Raw genomic sequence first — 18801 nt, 5'->3', positions numbered from 1 at the left:
GCATCGCCAGCCTCTCTGAGCCCCATGTCCTCATCAGTAAAATGGGTCAGTTGTGAAGATGAAGCTAAGTTGTGTTTCTGGGACAGTGACTCAGGGGGATTGGTCAGGATGGTCTGCCAGCGTGTCTTGGTCTAATGGGAGCTGTTTCTCCTGGTGCTTCCTGGGTCTGGATTATTCTCTCTCAGCCCCCTGCTGGCTTCCTCATTTCCTTCAGGGCTCTGCTCAAATGTCACCTCCCTGACCAGGCTGCCTCAATTAGCACACTGCCCCCAAGCACACACCTCAGGCCACTCTCTCCCCCAACCCTGCTGTTTTTGTTCTCAGCCCCCTTACAGCCGTTGGTTTAGTTGTCCTTTGTCCATCTCTCCCCTCTAGAATGTCAACCCCAGGAAGGCAGGAATTTCCTCTTATTTACTGCTGTATCTCCAGGGCCCAGAAACTTCCCTAAGTAGATGCTCAGGAAGTATCTAGCAACCAAAGAAATGGTATCTGACACATAGCAGGTGCTCAGTAAAAAGGTACTAATGAATAAATGGCTGAATTACAGACTGTACTAGTTTCCTCCTGCTGCTGTAACAAATGACCACTAACTTAGATGCTTAAAACAAGTGACATTTCTTGAGCACCTACTATGTGAAAGGCCTTGGGAGAACGGGGTTGCTGAGGGATGAAAGCTAGATGCCCCCAGACCCCTGTGACTGTCAGGTTCTCTGAGAAACCTCCTCCCAACATTTCAAAGATTTGCTGTCATTTCTGTCTCTTTCACTTTGTATTTGTAAGAGCAGCCAGTGACGTTTAGCTGATGCATCAACTAATACCAGTTGGACAAAGTAAGCAGGAAGCCCTTGGATGTTTCAGCTACCCCAGCTGAGCATTTTACTTATGCGTAACTTGGCAGAATCTTCCAGTCATCTGAATGCTAATATTTTTTTTTCTACCTAACTCAATCCCCAGCAATGTAGCTCAGACCTCCATGGATTTCTCCCAGATGGGGGAGTTGGGAAGAAATGAGTTTACCCACGCGCCGTAAAGTCTAGGAATTCTGTGGGGAGGAAATAAAGAATGGAATATGCCTGGGGAAGTAAGTGATCATCGTTGCTATGCACTCTTCAGAGCAGGGACCATACTCAACCCACCGCCCTGTTCCTCAGTAGTTGGAGAGGATGAACATACAGGAGGATCAGAGCCCAGCACCTGCTGCTTTGTCTTATGAAGCACACTTGTCTTCCTGGACGACTGGTGAAATGGGTGCAGCAGGAGGGAAGTAGGTTAGGCTTAAGTAAGAACTTCCTTCCTATGAGACTTGGAGTCTAGCAGCTCCTTAGTCCTGCCTTTCTCACAGTTGGTATCCAGCCAGTTGCCATGTATTATGGGTTGAATTGTGTGCCCCCAAAAAATATGTTGAAGTCCTAACCCCTGGTACCTGTGAATGTGACCTTATTTAGAAATAGAGTCTTTGCAGATGTGATCATGATAAGGCAAGGTCCTTAGGGTGAGACCCTAATCCACCATGAGTGGTGTCCTTATAAGAAGAGCAGAGAGACACACAGAGAAGAGGGCCAAGTGATGACAGAGGCAGAGATTGAAGTGATGCCACCACAAGCTGAGAAATGCCAAGGATGCGAGCAACACCAGAAGCTAGGAGAAAGCGTGGAACAGATCAAGAGAGCACAGCTCTGCCAGCACCTTGACTTTGGACTTTGAACCTCCAGAGTACACACGATGTATTAGTTTTCAGAGGCTGCCATGCCAAATTTCCATAAACTGGATAGTTTAAAACAATGGAAATTTATTCTCTCAGTTTTGGAGGCCAGAAGCCCAAAATCAAGGTGCTGGCAGTGTTGGTTCCTTGTGGAGGCGCACAGGGAGGATCTGTTCCATTCCTCTCTCCTAGCTTCTGGTGGTGGCCGGCCATTGTTGGCATTCCTTGGCTTGTAGACACATCATTTCAATCTCTGCCTCTGTCTTCGCAGGGCCTTGCCTGTGTGTTGTCTCTCTGTGTCCTCTCCTCTTATTGTAAAGGCACCAGTCATTGGATTAGTCAACCCTAATCCAGTCGACCTCATCTTAACTTGATTTCATCTGCAAAGACCCTGTTTCTAAATAAGGTCAGTTTCACAAGTTCTGGATGGACATGAATTTGGGAAATGCTATTCAGCCTAGAACACCACACCCCGTCAGTTCTTCCTATCTACCTCTTGTGTCTGAGCACTTCCCCCCACTCCTCCTGCCACCGCCCTGATCCCAGCATCGCTGCCTGGACTATTGCAGTAGCCCCCTGTCTGGCACCCTCTACAGCCCATTTTTCTTGCAGCAGCTTGGATGAGCCTTTGAAAAAGGCGAATTAGAACATGTCACTTCCTAATGCTCTTAAGATAAGTCCTTTCCCCATCCATATTATCTGACGGGGATGTCAGCTACACATAGGGCCACTCCTGTGCCCCCCACAGATAGATGCTCAACAAACTCTTGCTGCGTGAAGCAGGTGCATGGACTCATAGGTCCCCCTGTGAGCTCTGCCCACTTTAGATTCACCACTGTGGAATGTACCAGCACCTCAACATGGGCTCCACACCCCAGACCCCAGAGTCTAGCTGCAGCTCCACAGGAGAGGCACTGTGACTATCCCCATTTTACAGATCAGGAAACTGAGGCTCTGAGAGGCAGAAGAGTAATCACATATTGGTTTGGGTCCTCTGGAAGCATTCACATGCCAAGATGGCACCAGATGTGCAAGAGATTTATTGGGGAAGATGCCTGTGAAGGATGAAGGAGAGGGAGAGGAGGAGACCAGGAGTGCCTTCACTTGGTGATGCTGGTCTAACACCTGGGAGGGAGAGAGGGAAGGAAGGAGGGTTGGTAGGAGGAACCTCAAACTGCAGTGCAGGTCTGAAAAAGTCTCAGCCAAGCTAAAACTAACAGAACCCCCAAAGCAGGATGCAATAGTCTGCTCAGGCTGCTATAGGAAAACACCACAAACAGGTGGCTTAAACAACAGAATTTTATCTCTTACAGTTCTGGAGGCTGGGAAGTCCAAGATCAAGGTACCAGCAGGGTTGGTTTCTGGTGAGAGCTCTTTTCTTGGCTTGTAGATGGCTGCCTTCTTACTGTGTCCCCACATGGCCTTTCCTTTCTGCATGTGCAGAGGGAGAAAGCTCTAGTGTCTCTTCCTCTTCTTGTAAGGACACCAGTCCTATCAGATTAGGCCCCACTCTTTAACAACCTCATTTAACCTTAATTACTTCCTTAAAGCCCTGTCTCCAGATACAGTTGCATCAGGGGTTAAGGCTTCAACATATGGGTTTGGGGGAAAACATTTTAGTCTATAATACTAGGTTGCCTTTTCCAGCATCGGCAGGAGTGGCCCAGCCCTACTGTCCCTGTCTTGCTCATTCATTGGCTGGGAGCAGGCCTGGGGAAACCTGGCCTCCAAACAAACACTGCAGTGTATCCGAAGGTGCAGCGCCTGGAGACTGTCACCAACTCCTCGCAGGACGTTCTTTCTCGAAGGGAGAGCTGGGTGGCACATCCCACACTGCCGCAAGTCGTAAGAATAAGGGTAACGCTCACTTAGACTCTTAGGTGCCAGGCACTGTCACAGGGGCTCAGCGTGCTCATGGAGTCCCTGCACAGCCCTCTACAGTAGGTCCTGTTGTTATCCCTGTTTTACTGATGGGGAAACTGAGGCTCAGGGGACCTAAGTGACTTTCCCTAAAGTTGTCACAGCCAGGATTTGACCGTCAGCCTCCCAACCTATCCCTCTCCCCCTTTATCTGAGAGTGGCTTTGGGAATTTGGAGGGTTCACAATGTTCAAACCTCAAGTGTCAAGTTCAGCTATGAAGGCGTTTAATAATCACCCTCCCTGAGCATCCCAGAGCCAAGGAATAGGCCCAGGGCCAAAAACACTCACTTTGGCAGGACCACAGCCCTATCTGGTGATAACCAATGTTGACTGTGTGCCTCAAGGATACTTGTAATAGAAATTTAGAGCCCAGAGAAGTCTGATGCTTTGTCCAAGGTCACACAGCAAGCCTGTGGCAAGGCCAAGAACAGAGCCCTCATTCTCGTGCTTCTGGCCTAATAATCCCCCATGCCCTGCCTCAAGGCAGCTTAGCCCACTACAAAGAGTCACCAGGCACTCCGGGTTCAAATCCCACCCCTGCCACTTCTGAGCTCGGCGACCTTGGGCACATGGAATCTCCTCTCTGGGCCTTCATTTCCTTGTCTGGAAAATGGAAATAGCAGCATCTACCTTATTGGGCCTCACCTTGGGGAAGTGATCTCACTCCCCCATGCCTCAGTTTCCCCATCTATAGAATGGGAACACAACAGCCCTACTAACAGTGTTGTGGTGAAGACTGTATGAATTCTAATCGATTTAAAGTGCTCCGGCTGTTAGGATTTGGCCACAGCCTGACTTCGGCTGAGTCATCTGCACCTCCCCCGACTTCCTCTCTCAAATTGGGGATCTAGGAGGAAGCACAGTGTGGGAAGAAAAGGCTGAGGCCCAAGGCCCCATCTTGGCTCTACCACCAACTCACTGGCAGACTTCAGGGAAGTCACGGGACCCCACTTTTCCCCAACTGTGCACTGGGGTAGGGGTGTTGGACACTTGACAAATTGTCCCTCCTCAGTGTGACTTTCTAAGCTAGAGCCTTTGAGTCCCTGAGTGGAGCTCAACGCAGGATTACTGGATTCTGAGTCTCCCAGGCACTGATGAGAGTATATGAGGCCTTACCCTGTCCTGAGTCTCCGTGGAGTTTTGCCATGTAGACAGCAGCTCCTAGAACGTCACGGGACGATGTGCTGCCCCCTCTCAGGGTAATAACAGCAGCCAACACTTATCAAGCCCTACTGTGCACCCAGCACTGTGCAAATCTCTATACACAGTCTCTCATCCAGTCCTTGCAGCCCCATTTTACAGATGAGAAAATGGAGGCTTGGAGAGGTTAACTAACTGTCCAAAGGTCACATAGCCAGTTTAGAGCTGGAGCTGACACCAGCAGTCCTTAAATCATGCTGCCTTTCTCAGTAATCTTTTTCAGTCTTCCCAGTAGTAACTTCTGAGAAGTAGAAACTGTAATATTTTCTGACTTTTTAAGTGGGGAAGCTGAGGCTCAAGAGACCAGCGCTGGACTTCATGTTCTGAGAGTTTAACCACTATGTTCTACCCTGTACTGGCAAATGAAGGCAAAGAGACAGAGCCTTGGAACCCGCTGACCCCGTATTGAGTGTCCACTCGCCACCCAGCTCCTCCAGTCTCTCCAGGAGGCCACCTGCGGTCAGCTTCCCCTGGACAAAGCACAAGGCAGCAAGGGATGACCGCAGGGCCTCCGAGCAGAACAAACATCAGTTTCTGATCCCTGGGAATGGGGTAAATGACATCCTTTTTCACCCGAGCGTCATCCTTTGGCTTGGACAGGCTCCTGGCCAGCCGGCCCCTGAGCCATGAGCTGGATCTTTCCCACCTCCCTGGAACCAGAGCGAGCCCTCCATGCCGCTCTCAGCTGCAGCCTCCCGTGTTTATCTAACCTCCCTGACCCCAGCAAGCGCTTGTCGCCTTTTTCTTCCTTTCTCAAAAACCAGGACACAATAGGAAGCGTTTCCTTGAACTTATTAAAAAATCCAGACTTGTAAATTAATTTGTCCATGTTGTACAAAGGCAGTGCAGATGGACTCATTAGCATGCACACAACAAATAATTATAGATGAATTTTTAGCTGGCCTGCCTAATGCGCTTGCTGGGTTAATTATGTCAATGTATAATTACATCAGCCCGGGGAGACATAATGGCATACCCTGCTGAGCAGCCCCTGCCTAATGACGGGGCGTGGGGGAGTGCTGACAGAGGAAAGCCAGCAGCAGCGTTCCCGTGCACCTGCTTACCTCGACACAAAAACCCATTGTCTGAGCCTCCCACCACCTAAACAAACAGGCGGGAGAAGAGGGATAAAATGCAGAGGTGGCCTTGTTCCAGCCAGACCTGAAGGTCCCCAAGTATAGGCTCTGCCCTGTTTCTTCCATGAGCAGATGTTTATTGGGTTGGACTGTGGGTCAGGCTTCATTCACCCACAAGGGATCCAGTGGAGGTGCAAGAACAGATGCAGTCCCAGCCCTGCCTTGTTGTGGAGTTTGCAGTCCAGCGGGTATAATTAGGTGCACTTGCAAATCAATGAAAATTGGAAGTACAGTGAGTGCTGTGAAGGAAAGGTGCAGGCAGCTGGGAGAGCTCATACCAGAAGACCGACTGGTCAAGGAAGGCTTCCTGGAAGAATTGGCATTTGAGTTGCTAAGATGAGTAAGCATTAACTAGCTGAAAGGGATAGGGGAGGGCAGGGTGTTCCTGGCAGAGGCTCCCTCCCGTACAAAGTCTCTGGGGTGGGAAGGTGCATTTGAGGGACTGAGAGAAGGCCAGTGTGGCTTGCACTCAGAAGGGCAGGAATAATAGTGAGGGCTTCCATTTGTCCTGAGCTGACCAAGTGCCAGGCACTGTGTTGAGCACTTTACATGAATCTTCATCACAGGCCCACGAGGTCGGTACTTTTATGGTGAGGCACAGAGAGGTAGCGCCATTTACCAAGGTCACACAGCAATCCTAAGAAGCAAGTATGGATTAGACCAGGACCAGGGACATCTGACTCCAGGGTCCACACCAGCAGAGAGCAATGGCCAAGCAGATGCTGGTGGGAGATCCCAAAGGAGGGACCAGGAAGAGAGAGGGCTCTGGGGCATTAGAAAAAATGTGGGCCAGACCAGACCCCTTGGTCTGAAGCGAGGAGGCCCTGGCTTTCTTGGGACCCCATGAACACCTAACTACCTGCAGCTACTGGGGTCGAAATATCCACACCACTGGGACAGGAAGTCTTTGTGGCATCAGAGAAAGAGACCCAGACTTGAGTCTCTCCTCCACTCTTCAGCAAGTCACCTGGCTTCTCTGAGCAATTTCCTCATCTGTGAAAACAAGTTAGATCCAGGCCAGCCTCCAGGGGATGCTGGGTGCATCATGGGAACCTATTCCCAGGGACTGGCTTTGTAACGTGGAAGATGCTGCACCAACCTCCTGCCCCAGGTGGGGAGTTGCTGGAAGAAGAGGTGTTGGATTCTAGATCTGAAGGAAGAGGAAGTGCTTGCTAGGTGACAGGGTAGGAGGGGGGACAGAATTCCAGGTGGAAGGACCTGGAGTCCTCAATTTAGCTATTGGGAAATACGGAGACATCTTATATCCAGGTGTATATCTCGCCCCCAGAAAAACTATTATTTAATCGGCCACAAGTGTCACAAATGATGGTGTGTTGGCCCAGATCCATTGAAAAGCACCCCAAGGGTTATATGTGCAAAGATGCTATTAGGGAACCTCGGGTGAAGGAAAATAGGGAGGGAGCTAGGAGAGGTGGGGAACCGGGTGGAAACATCCAGACCACATTATGGCCTAAGGAAGGAAGCACTGGGGAAGGCCACGGGCCAGTCCTCAGCCCTCAGAGCAGTTTTGTGTCCCCCAGGAGCAGGTCTGCCTCTATCCTCGCTGCCTGCAGGCCTTGTCTGGGAAGTCCCATGAAAAGGCTAGGCTTGAACTGATGGATTTCAGAGTGTGCCTGCTAGGGTCCTTGCTAAGTGATGTTCCCTGTGGTTGGAGGTGTGCAGGACACAATCTCATGGCCACCACAGATGGCATCTAGAATCAGGAAAATGAAGTTATTATGATAATTGTTATTATTATTCCCAGCTGGGCAGGACAGCCACACCCATGGGGATGGCACACGCTTCCCGGAGCAGGTGCCTGGAGATCTGCTCCCTCATAAAGCAGAAAGTCCACGTTGCTCCCCTAATCCACCAGAGCGATTCCAGATGGCTCCTGTGGATGGTTCCTCCCACCCAAGCTCCCTGGCCCTGTGGCCTCAGCCGGGGCACCCCCTGACCCCCAGGGCTCCCACCACCCCTGTCCTCCTCTCTCTGTGCAGACCCCGTGCCTGTGTTTGAGGCTTCACGCAGCCCAGACGACAGACTGCAGTCCCCCAGCTTCGACCCCAGCGGGCAGCCGCGGCGAGAGCTCCACACTTCGTGGAAGAGACACCCTGAGCTCCTCAGCCCCAAAGGTACTGATAAGGTTTTCACAGGATGTCCATAATAAACAAATGGGCTGTGGATCTTTGGCAGCCAAACTCGGCCACCCTTGCGGGGGAAGGGGGGCAGGGAACTCAGCTCTATCATGATTTTAGATGTGCGATGGGTTAAGGTGCAGTTCTGCTGAGACAGACCAACCCCAAATCTCAGAGGCTTAATATATTTGAAGGGAGGGGAAGTTGCAGGGGACGCTCCACGCAGTCATTCAGGGACCCAGGCTGTGGTAGTCCTGCCATCATCAATGCTCGACATCCAGAGTCACAATGAATGTTGACACCCAGCCAACAGGCAGAGAAAGAATGTGGAGGGTCACATTGAGGTTGTGGGAGTGACGCACATCATTTGGCCACATCCCTGCTGCAAAGGAGGCTGGAAAATGTAGTCTGGCTGTGTGCCCAGGAGGAGAGGGAAATAGGATGTAGTGAACACAGCACTGTCTCAGCCCCAAATGAGACAAGTTAAGAAACTAGCAAAGCTAAAAATAATAGTGTTTGGGTGTACATATGTTGTGATAAAAATGTTTAAAAGCAAGAGAATGGTGAACAAAATTCAGCATGGTGGTTACCTCTGGAAGGTGAGGTAGGAGGTTACCATAGGGAGGAGCAAATAGCAGGCGAAAGCCATTGGTAACCATCCAAGTTTTGGATGTTCATTGACCTGCAGGCACTGTCGTAGGCACTGGGGACACAGCCAGGAACAAAACAGACAAAAATCTCTGCTCTCATCATGCTGACCTTCTAGAGGGAGGGACTGAGTGTCAATAAATGTTAGTAAAATATATAGTATGTCAGTTGGTGAGAAAGACTTTGGGGAAAAAGTTGAGCAGAGAATTGGGGGAGTCAGGTGAAGGGATTCTTGTCTAAGGAACGAATGAGTAGGATTTACCTCAGAGGTCAGCAATCTTTTTCTGAAAAGGGCCAGAAAGTAATTATCGCAGGTATTGCAGGTCATGTAGTTTCTGTCACAACTACTTAACTCTGGGTGAAAGCAGCCATAGATAGTATGTAAATGAGTGGGCATGGCTTTGTTTCAATAAAACTTTATTGACAAAACAGGTGGTGGGCCAGATTTGGCATGTAGTGAAGATAAAATGGGCTGAGGCCTGTCAAATGAAGGCATGACACAAAGTCGCTTCTCAGGAAGCAACCTCTCTCTCACAGTCCCCCATTTCACAACCTCCTCCCTTCCCCCTCCCCACATTACGTAGAGAGCACCTGCTGTAAGCCTGGCCCTAGGCAGGGTCTTCTGGGGAAGATTTACAGTAACTAAAATAACAGCACTTTGCCAACTCTGGTCCTGCACCTGGAATACGATTCCAGCCACGCTGACAAGCCAGGACTTGGCAGACTTGGCAGTTCTTCAGCCCCTGCTCATATGTACACACCTCTGTGAAGCCTCTGGGGTTCCCCAGCAAAATTGTCACTCCTTCCTCTGAGGTCCCTCTGAGGTTCAAACTTCCTTCTGTAAGAATAATAGTAGTTGAGGAAATTGCCTCTTGAGAGCATTTGCTCTGTGCAGTGTGCCTTTCACACAGCATCTCACTGTCTCCTGGCATCAGTCTTCTGAGATGTCATTGGCCTCATTTTACAGATGAGGAAACTGAGTCACAGAAGCCGCAGGTGGCCAAGTGGGGAATCAGAACAGAAGTTTTTGACCTTGGTCCTGGGCTGTGTTTCTCCTTGAGGACACTTGTTATTCTGCATCATGATGGTCAAAACTTGCCTTTTTGTTCACTGTTGTGGCCTAGGCACCTGGAACGTTCCCAGTACGTGTGTGCGTGTGTGTGTGTATGTGTGTGTGTGTATTATAAGCTGACTGCTGTACTAGCCTCTCGAGGGGCTCACTCTACAAACGACCCAGCTCTATACTCACCCTCCTGTGCCAGGATCACAGTAGAAACTTAAAAACTAGGACAGGATTTAACTGAGTCACTTGGACCCAAGGTTGGGAGACCAAATTTTGGAACTCTTGAGCCACTCACCCTCAATGGCTGGCCCCTGAGCAACTCTCTCTCCATGAGTTCGGTGCCAAAGGCACACACTGATCCCAAATGAACTGCCACGGGGCCTGTAAAGATGGACCTGACGTGGGCCCTGCCCCAGGGCACCTGCAGGTAAGGGGCGATGACTGAGCATCTGAGTAGGTGCCATCAATTTTGGGGAAGGGAAAACAGTGTGGTGGCTCCTCAGTAAGTTAAATCTGGAGTTACCCTGTGACCCAACCATTCCACTCCTAGGGATATACCCCAAAGAATTGAAAACACGTGCTCAAACAAAACTTGTACACAAATGTTTATAGCAGCACTGTTCACAGTAGCCAAATTGTGGGAATAATCCAAATGTCCATTAATGGATGAAAGGGAAAAAACAAAATATGGTATATCCATGAAATGGAATATTATTCGGCCATAAAAAAAGAATGAAATACTGACACATGGTCCAACCTTGATGAACCTCAAAAACATGCTAAGTGAAAGAATCGAGTCACAAAAGGATAGGTGTTATGATTCCAGTTCTATGAGATATCCAAAATACACAAATCCGTAGCGACAGAAAGCAGAACAGTGGTTGCCAGGGGCTAGGGAAGGGAGTGGGGAGTGACTGCTTAATGAGGACAGGTTTCCTTTTGGGGTGATGTCAGTGTTCTGGAATTACTGATAATGGTTGCACAGTATTTTGACTATACTACGTATCACTAAATTGTGCACTTTAAAATGGTTAAAATGGTGAATTTTGTTATGTATATTTTACCATGATTTTTTTTAATCATACAGAAGGCCAAGGAGGCAGAGAACAGGTCTGAGAGGGCAAAGGAAGCCTCTGGGTTTGCTGTCTGGGGCCGGCACGATGGCGTTTGACTTTCTTGTGTAGGCACTCGCCAAGGCTCAACCCGCTGATCGCAGTGACAACAGGTCCTGACAGCTGCGCTCTCTCCAACGCTGAGTTTGGGAAATTGATTCTTCTCCCAGCACTGTTGATCGATCTGGTTTGCAGAAAGCAGCTTTGGCTGTCACGCCACTCTCAGCAATGGGCGGTTTTTCCTCTTCTTCTCCCTCCAGAACAGAGAGAGGGGACGTCGCCGGCTGGGCCCACGCTGACTGAGGGGAGCCGCCTCCCAGGCATTCCCAGCAAAGCCCTCCTGACAGAAACTTTGCTGCAGAGAAATGAGGCAGAGAAACAAAAGTGAGTGGGGGAAGGACAGGCAGGTCCCGCTGCTCCACCTGTCTGGGAGGGGGGACCCGGAAAGTCACCCCTGCCCAGGACCCTTTGGGAATCCAGATGCAGGTTGGAGATGGAGATGCAGGCCTGGGTTCAAGCCACACGTCAGCAGCTCAGTGGCCAGCCCTGGGCAGGTCACATCACCGCACTGAGCCTCAGTTTCCCCATCTGGAAAATGGGGCTAATGGTGGTATATTGGCCAGGGTCCCCCAGAGGAAAAACCAGTAGAATTTTTTTTTTTAATTAAGAGTTGTATTTTGGGACTTCCCTGGTGGTCCAGTGGTTAAGAGTCCACGCTCCCAATCCAGGGGGCCCAGGTTCGATCCCTGGTCAGGGAACTAGATCCCATATGCCGCAACTAAGAGCCCGCGTGCCGCAGCAAAGACCCAACATAGCCAAATAAATAAATATTAAGGAAAAAAAAAAGAGTTGTATTTCAAGGACTTGACTCACACGATTGAGGCTGGCAAGTCTGAATTGGTCGAGCCGGCCAGCAGGCTGGAAACTGTCAGGTGGGCGTAAGTGCTGCCATCTTGAGGCAGAATTTCTTCTTCCTCAGTTTTGTTCTTAAGACCTTCAACTGACTGAATGAAGCCCACCTGTGTTATTGCAAATATTTTCCTTTAGTTAACATCAACTGATTGTAGATGTTAACCCCCTCTACAGAATGCCTTCACAGCAGTACATGTATAGTGTATGACTGAATAACTGGGTACTATAGCCCAGCCAAATGGACGTATAACACTGACGGTCACAGGCAGTGTCAACTCCTAGTTTGCCATAAGAATGAAATGAAATGACAGCTGTACACGCTTAGCTCAGTGCTCACAGGGAGAAGCACATGTCAGTAAATGTTTGCCTTTACAATTGGTGCAGTGGTGATAAAATATGCATTCTTAGGGCCTTTCTAGGACAATTTTATGATGATCGTTACATTTATCCTTTCTGTCATTCACTTATTTTTTCATTCCACATATTTATGGAGCCGCCTACTGTGTGCCAGCCACTGTTCTAGGGAACAGCAGTGAACAAAATGGACAAAACTCTCTACCCTTCTGGAGTTTACTTTCTAGTGAGGAAAACACAAACAAAAACGATAAATAAGTGGTGTGCTACATGATAAGCATTGTGACGACAGATAAAGCAGAAGAGGGAGAGGATAAGATGGGGGCTGAAGGTTTTAGATTTTTGATTTTTAAAGTTTATTTATTTTATTTATTTATTTTTGGCTGCGCTGGGTCTTTGTTGCTGCACGCGGGCTTTCTCTAGTTGCGGAGAGCAGGGGCTACTCTTTGTTGCGGTGCGGGGGCTTCTCTTGCTGCGGAACACGGGCTCTAGGCGTGCAGGCTTCAGTAGTTGTGGCACACAGCCTCAGCAGTTGTGGCGCACAGGCTTAGTTGCTCCGCAGCATGTGGGATCTTCCCGGACCAGGGCTCGAACCCATGTCCCCTGCATTGGCAGGAGGATTCTTAACCACTACGTCACCAGGGAAGTCCCCGGGGGCTGAAGTTTTAAATAGAGTGTTGGAGGAGGCCTCACTGAGAAGGTGAGTAAAGCCGTAAGGAGGTGAGGGAGCCTTGCAGGTATATAGGGACAGAGGGAACAATCAGTGCAAAGGCCCTGAGGTAGGAACGTGCCTGATGTGTGAGGGGAGTGTAGCTGGAATGGAGTGAGCGAGGGGGAGGGGGCAGGATAAGATCAAGGTAAACGGGGCTCCTTCCCTAGAGTCACTGAGCCAGCCAAGGTAAGGCTCAGGCTTTGCATAAACCCTCCCCCAGCACAGCTAGGGGTCCTCTTTCTCTGCTGGGATGCTTCCGTCACACCCAAGTTAGACCACAGTGGGCTGGCGGGGCTTCCCAAACTCCTGCCACAGAAAAGGGAAAGAAGGTGCCTCTCAAGGGGAAATAATAGTAACCAGTGATACTGAGGGAACTCTGGGTGCTGGGCACCACGTTGAACATGCTTCACAACACTCTCTGAGGCAGACTCCATCAGAAACCCATTTTATACATGAGGAAATTGAGGCCCAGAGAGGCAAGGTCACTGGCTGCTACAGAACCTTAACTGGGCACCAGCTCTAATGGAGGCCACACAGTCAGCAAAACAGCAGGGCAGCCAAGTGCCTGAGTGTCATGTTTAAGGACTCATTAAAAAGACGGAGGTGCAGATTTTACAGGGAGTGGGAGAGGGGACAGGAAGCCAGGACGGGCCGGTCCACACACCAGGTCTTTTCACAGGGGCCTTCAGGAAGTACAGGCCTTCACTTTGGCAGCCAGACTGGGGGAAGCCGAGGAGAAGATCAAGGTCCTACATTCAGGTGTGTATCTGGCACATGTCCCCTGCCCTCGTGCAGCGCCCCAGCCAGTCAGACCAGGAGGCCCAGGGGGAGTGGGAGGGGGCAGTGACACTGAACACAGGGTCAGGTGTTCTAGAATCAGGAGGGCAAGAAAGGAGTTTGGGAAGGGAGAGGAAAGACCTACATTACCCAGCAGGAATCAGAGCCCCAGTCCCGGGGGTCTTACTACTGTGGAGAGAGGGTTTGAGATAGAATTCAATCCGGGGTGGCAAATGCAGTGCCTACAGGGACCGGGCATGCAGCCAAGCTGGCTGGATTAGAGAATGCAGTAGGGAAGGGTGGGGTGTGGGTCAAACTGGAGAACCCCAGCCTGATCTAAAGAGGTGGCCACTGCTGAGCCCCAGCCAGGCACTGCCCAGTATAGCCAGTCCCTTCCATTTTGCTAGAGAAATCAGAAATCTGGAATTTTATGAGAAATCCCTCATTTATTATAACATACATGTATCTATTGACTTCGTTGCTCCTCCCCGTCCCCCTCACTTCCAGGGCTGGACCTCAGGGTGGGTGAGCTCATGGACGGATGACCCCACCCAGGTCCTGGAGTGACCTTAAAGGTGTTAGGGGACTCATACCCCAGGTCCTGGGACAGACTGCCCCCCTCCACTTACCTGGGTCCCCTGAGCTTCACAGACTCATAGAGAATCATGTCATCTGCCCTCCCCACCCTGGCCATGCCACAGCCCTCCCTTCAGCTCGAAGCCCTTCTAGGGGCAGGAAACTCACTACTTGTCACCAGTTCTAACTGAGAGAAAAATCTTTCCTCACTACCCTAAGCTTCATTCTGCCTTCCGGGCCCCAGAGAAGGGGAGCGGGTTCCACTTCCCTGGGGGTGGAGGGCCTTACTCCGGCACTTTAATTTTTCCCAGCGTTAAAGGCCACGCAGACAGAGCTGCTGGAGCTGCGGCGGAAATACGATGAGGAGGCGGCATCCAAGTAAGTGAACGCCATGCTGAGGTGTGCCTCCTCCCTCCGACCCTCCCAGGCACGCCCCCTCCCTCGGACCCTCCCAGACACGCCCCCTCCCTCGGACCTTCCCAGACACGCCCCCTCCCTCCGACCCTCCCAGACACGCCCCCTCCCTCCGACCCTCCCAGACACGCCCCCTCCCTCCGACCCTCCCAGACACGCCCCCTCCCTCCGACCCTCCCAGACAGGCCCCCTCCCTCGGACCCTCCCAGACAGGCCTCCTCCTTCTGACCTTCCCAGACAGGCCTCCTCCCTCAGACCCTCCCTCTGACCTTCCCAGACATGCCTCCTCCCTCTGACCTCCCAGACATGCCTCCTCCCTCTGACCCTCCCTCTGACCTTCCCAGACATGCCTCCTCCCTCTGACCCTCCCAGACATGCCTCCTCCCTCTGACCTTCCCAGACATGCCTCCTCCCTCTGACCTCCCAGACATGCCTTCTTCCTCTGACCCTCACAGAAATGCCTCCTCCCTCTGACCTTCCCAGACATGCCTCCTCCCTCTGACCCTCCCTCTGACCTTCCCAGACATGCCCCCTCCCTCTGACCCTCCCAGACATGCCTTCTTCCTCTGACCCTCACAGAAATGCCCCCTCCCTCTGACCTTCCCAGACATGCCCCCTCCCTCTGACCTTCCCAGACATGCCCCCTCCCTCTGACCTCCCAGACATGCCTCCTCCCTCTGACCCTCCCTCTGACCTTCCCAGACATGCCTCCTCCCTCTGACCCTCCCAGACATGCCTCCTCCCTCTGACCTTCCCAGACATGCCTCCTCCCTCTGACCTCCCAGACATGCCTTCTTCCTCTGACCCTCACAGAAATGCCTCCTCCCTCTGACCTTCCCAGACATGCCTCCTCCCTCTGACCCTCCCTCTGACCTTCCCAGACATGCCCCCTCCCTCTGACCCTCCCAGACATGCCTTCTTCCTCTGACCCTCACAGAAATGCCCCCTCCCTCTGACCTTCCCAGACACGCCCCCTCCCTCTGACCCTCCCAGACATGCCTCCTCCCTCCGACCCTCCCAGACATGCCTCCTCCCTCTGACCTCCCAGACATGCCTCCTCCCTCTGACCCTCCCTCTGACCTTCCCAGACATGCCTCCTCCCTCTGACCTCCCAGACATGCCTCCTCCCTCTGACCCTCCCTCTGACCTTCCCAGACATGCCTCCTCCCTCTGACCTCCCAGACATGCCCCCTCCCTCCGACCCTCCCAGACACGCCCCCTCCCTCTGACCTCCCAGACATGCCCCCTCCCTCCGACCCTCCCAGACATGCCTCCTCCCTCTGACCTCCCAGACATGCCCCCTCCCTCCGACCCTCCCAGACATGCCTCCTCCCTCTGACCTCCCAGACACGCCTCCTCCCTCTGACCCTCCCTCTGACCTCCCAGACATGCCTCCTCCCTCTGACCCTCCCTCTGACCTTCCCAGACATGCCTCCTCCCTCTGACCTTCCCAGACATGCCCCCTCCCTCTGACCTCCCAGACATGCCCCCTCCCTCTGACCTTCCCAGACAGGCCTCCTCCCTCTGACCTCCCAGACATGCCTCCTCCCTCTGACCCTCCCTCTGACCCTCCCAGGCATGCCTCCTCCCTCTCACTCTCTAGACATGCCTCCTCTTTCTGATATTCTCCCTCTGATTCTGCCTGAGACACCCATTTAATTAAGTACTCTCTGCTCCACACCCGCATGGGCACACAGCTGTTCAGCAGTTATTTGTGGTGCCATCCGGGTAGCACAGACTATAAAGGACATTCCGGGTTTCCAGCTAAGCAGACCGCTAGTCATGGGCCTCTGCCTTGCCCCAGCCTCCAGGGGCTGTCCCCACTCCCCAGCTTCACAGTCCAACCCTCAGGGCCAAGTGTCATTCACTTAAATTACTCTGGACTCAACATTTCTTCAGGCTTTAAGATATCACTTAATCCACAAACACTTATTTAGCACCTACTGTTTACCCAGTGCTATGCTGGGTCCCTGGAGGAAACACCAGAACATGGGCCTGTCCTCAGTCAAGGAGAGGAGACAGGCACTAGCTGATGTACAGGAATAAAGTCTTTCATTCACAGACACTATTGAGCACTTACTGTATGCCTGACACTGTTGTGACCACATGGTAAATGCTAAGAAGGGAAAAACCAGGAGCAGCAAGAGAGAATAACATGGAGGGGTGGGTCCTGTTATCCAGGGTGGTCAGGGAGGACTTCCCCGAGGAGATGACCTTCAGAATGAGATCTCAAAGATGGGAAGATGGCCACATGAAGAATGCTTGGAAAGGTGCTCTGGGCAGTGGGAACAGCTTATGCAAAGAAGGCCTTGAACTGGAACATGCGTGTAGCACATGTGGCTTTTAGTCGCCAAACGCTCCCCGCAGGCCCCTTGTGGCCCCACCCCTTGCTAGGCAGAGGGGCAGCCGAGGTGGATGAGGCCTGTCCTGATCCTTTAGGCGCTGGCAACCCAGGGGGGTGGGGAGGCAGCAAAATAAATGAGGCTAGTTGAGGGAGGCCTCCTAGGAGAACACTTTGCAGCTGGGTTTAAAGCTCAGGCCCTGTTCTCTTGAGGAAGGCGTCCAGGTGGAAGGCATAGCAGAGGCAAAGGCTGGGAGGTGTAGCTCTGTGGCACCTTCGGCGAGTGGACCCCTGGGGGAGATGCGAGGCCAGGCTGCCTGGATGGGGTGCAGTGCTGAGGCCCCGTTTTCATTTCCCCCCAGCCTGGATTCTTTCCCCGCCCCCCCAGCTTGGTTTCTCTCCAGTACGAAGAATGGAAGGCAACCTTCTCGAGGCCTCCATTGCGAGACCCTTGGGTTGGCAGGGGCTGGGGGCTTTCAGGAATGGCGGGGGCCCTGGTGGCTGCCAGAATCCCTTCCTCAGGGCCTCGTCTTTCTGTCTCAGGGCAGATGAAGTCGGCCTGATCATGACCAACCTGGAGAAAGCTAATCAGGTGAGGAGATGTGTGCTGGGGGCTCATTCTCCCCGGGGCGGGGGTCTCGGGCCAGGCGGAGAGGAGGGAGCTGAGCTCAATCAATATTAATTGAACTACATGCCATGCTGAGTGCTGGGGCTGGGAGCTGTCTGGGACCCAGCCCCTGAGTTCCCAGAGGAAGGAGGGCGGGGTACAGACAGAACACTCAGAAATAGGGTGATGCAGGCAGCAACGGTTGGGGAAGGGGCACCAGACCCAGACTCAGGGGTCAGGGAAGACATCCCACAGGAAGGGTCATGGAGCTGAGACCTGACAAGTAACTTGAGACTGTAGAGGGATGGAATCCAGGCACGGGACAGCCCTGGTAAAGGCCAAGAAGCAGCCTGCAGAGCATGACAAGTGCCCTTCCCCGTGGGAGGAAGGCAGAGCAGTGACCAGAGATCCCAGGCCCATCCCCAGGCTAAGCTGGAACATGGGTCTCTCTCAACCAGACCGAGTGAGGAGCTGTGTTCCATAGAGCCGGGGGCGGTGACGAGGGACAAGCCCGGGGCTGCTTCTCTCCCTCCATCCCCACCTGAGGTCTCCACCAGCCTCCTCACTCGATCACCAGGCAGGCACTGTGTGGACCCCAGCCTTCCCCGGGGACCCCATATCCTAGTCCCAGCCCAGGTCCTTGTAAGTCCTTCAGCCTCTCCGAGTCTCAGTTTTCACATTTATAAACGGGGTTCCCGCGTCCTGCCTTCCTCTGGCTTCAGATGTGTTGCCATCTGCGGGACAAAGTTGGGCAGGACTTTGAAATGAGGTAAGATGTGGCCCTAAGGGTCCGGTCTGCAGTCCTGCGGGCCTACTGCCTCTCTCCCCGGTCCCCTGCAACACCAGCAGCCAGGGGCATGGCCAGGAGGGGTCAGCAATGTGACAGGGCAAGTGGTCATTTCCCTGGGGGTGGTTGAGGGAGGCCTCCTAGGAGGACACTCTGCAGCTGGGTTCTAAAGCCCAGGCGCTGTTCTCTTGAGGAATGGCATTCCAGGCAGAGGGCACAGCAGAGGCAAAGGCCCGGATGCACGGCTGTGCCAGCCTAAGGACAGGGTGCCCCCTCCTGCAGAGGAAGATTGGAAAAGAATAACGTTTTTTTAGGTTAATTTTTTGAATAGGTAATCCATTTACTTAGTTCAAAACTGAAAAAGGTACATTAGGGCATAGCCGGGAAACTCCATCTCCCCT

The 18801-nt window shown here is 52.2% G+C and overlaps 1 protein-coding gene across 8 annotated transcripts in view; it reads left to right on the top strand.

Annotated features, from left to right (window-relative positions):
• Positions 1–18801, top strand: part of CUX2 (cut like homeobox 2) — a 266060-nt gene that overhangs the window by 215328 nt on the left and 31931 nt on the right. For 6 of the 8 annotated variants that reach the window (XM_082355808.1, XM_082355805.1, XM_082355809.1 and 3 more), the window contains 5 exons: positions 7960–8094; positions 11181–11304; positions 13578–13657; positions 14563–14629; positions 17550–17598. In XM_082355808.1, the coding sequence (XP_082211934.1) occupies positions 7960–8094; positions 11181–11304; positions 13578–13657; positions 14563–14629; positions 17550–17598 (455 nt within the window). Of the gene's footprint in view, positions 1–7959; positions 8095–11180; positions 11305–11795; positions 12887–13577; positions 13658–14562; positions 14630–17549; positions 17599–18801 lie in introns of those variants that run through there. The other 2 variants (XM_082355807.1, XM_082355810.1) reach the window with 2 other exon arrangements.

This window comes from Balaenoptera borealis (genome assembly GCF_965194805.1).
Source record: "Balaenoptera borealis genome assembly, chromosome: 14".
Lineage (NCBI taxonomy): Eukaryota > Metazoa > Chordata > Mammalia > Artiodactyla > Balaenopteridae > Balaenoptera > Balaenoptera borealis.
This window is presented reverse-complemented; position numbering and strand designations above follow the sequence as displayed.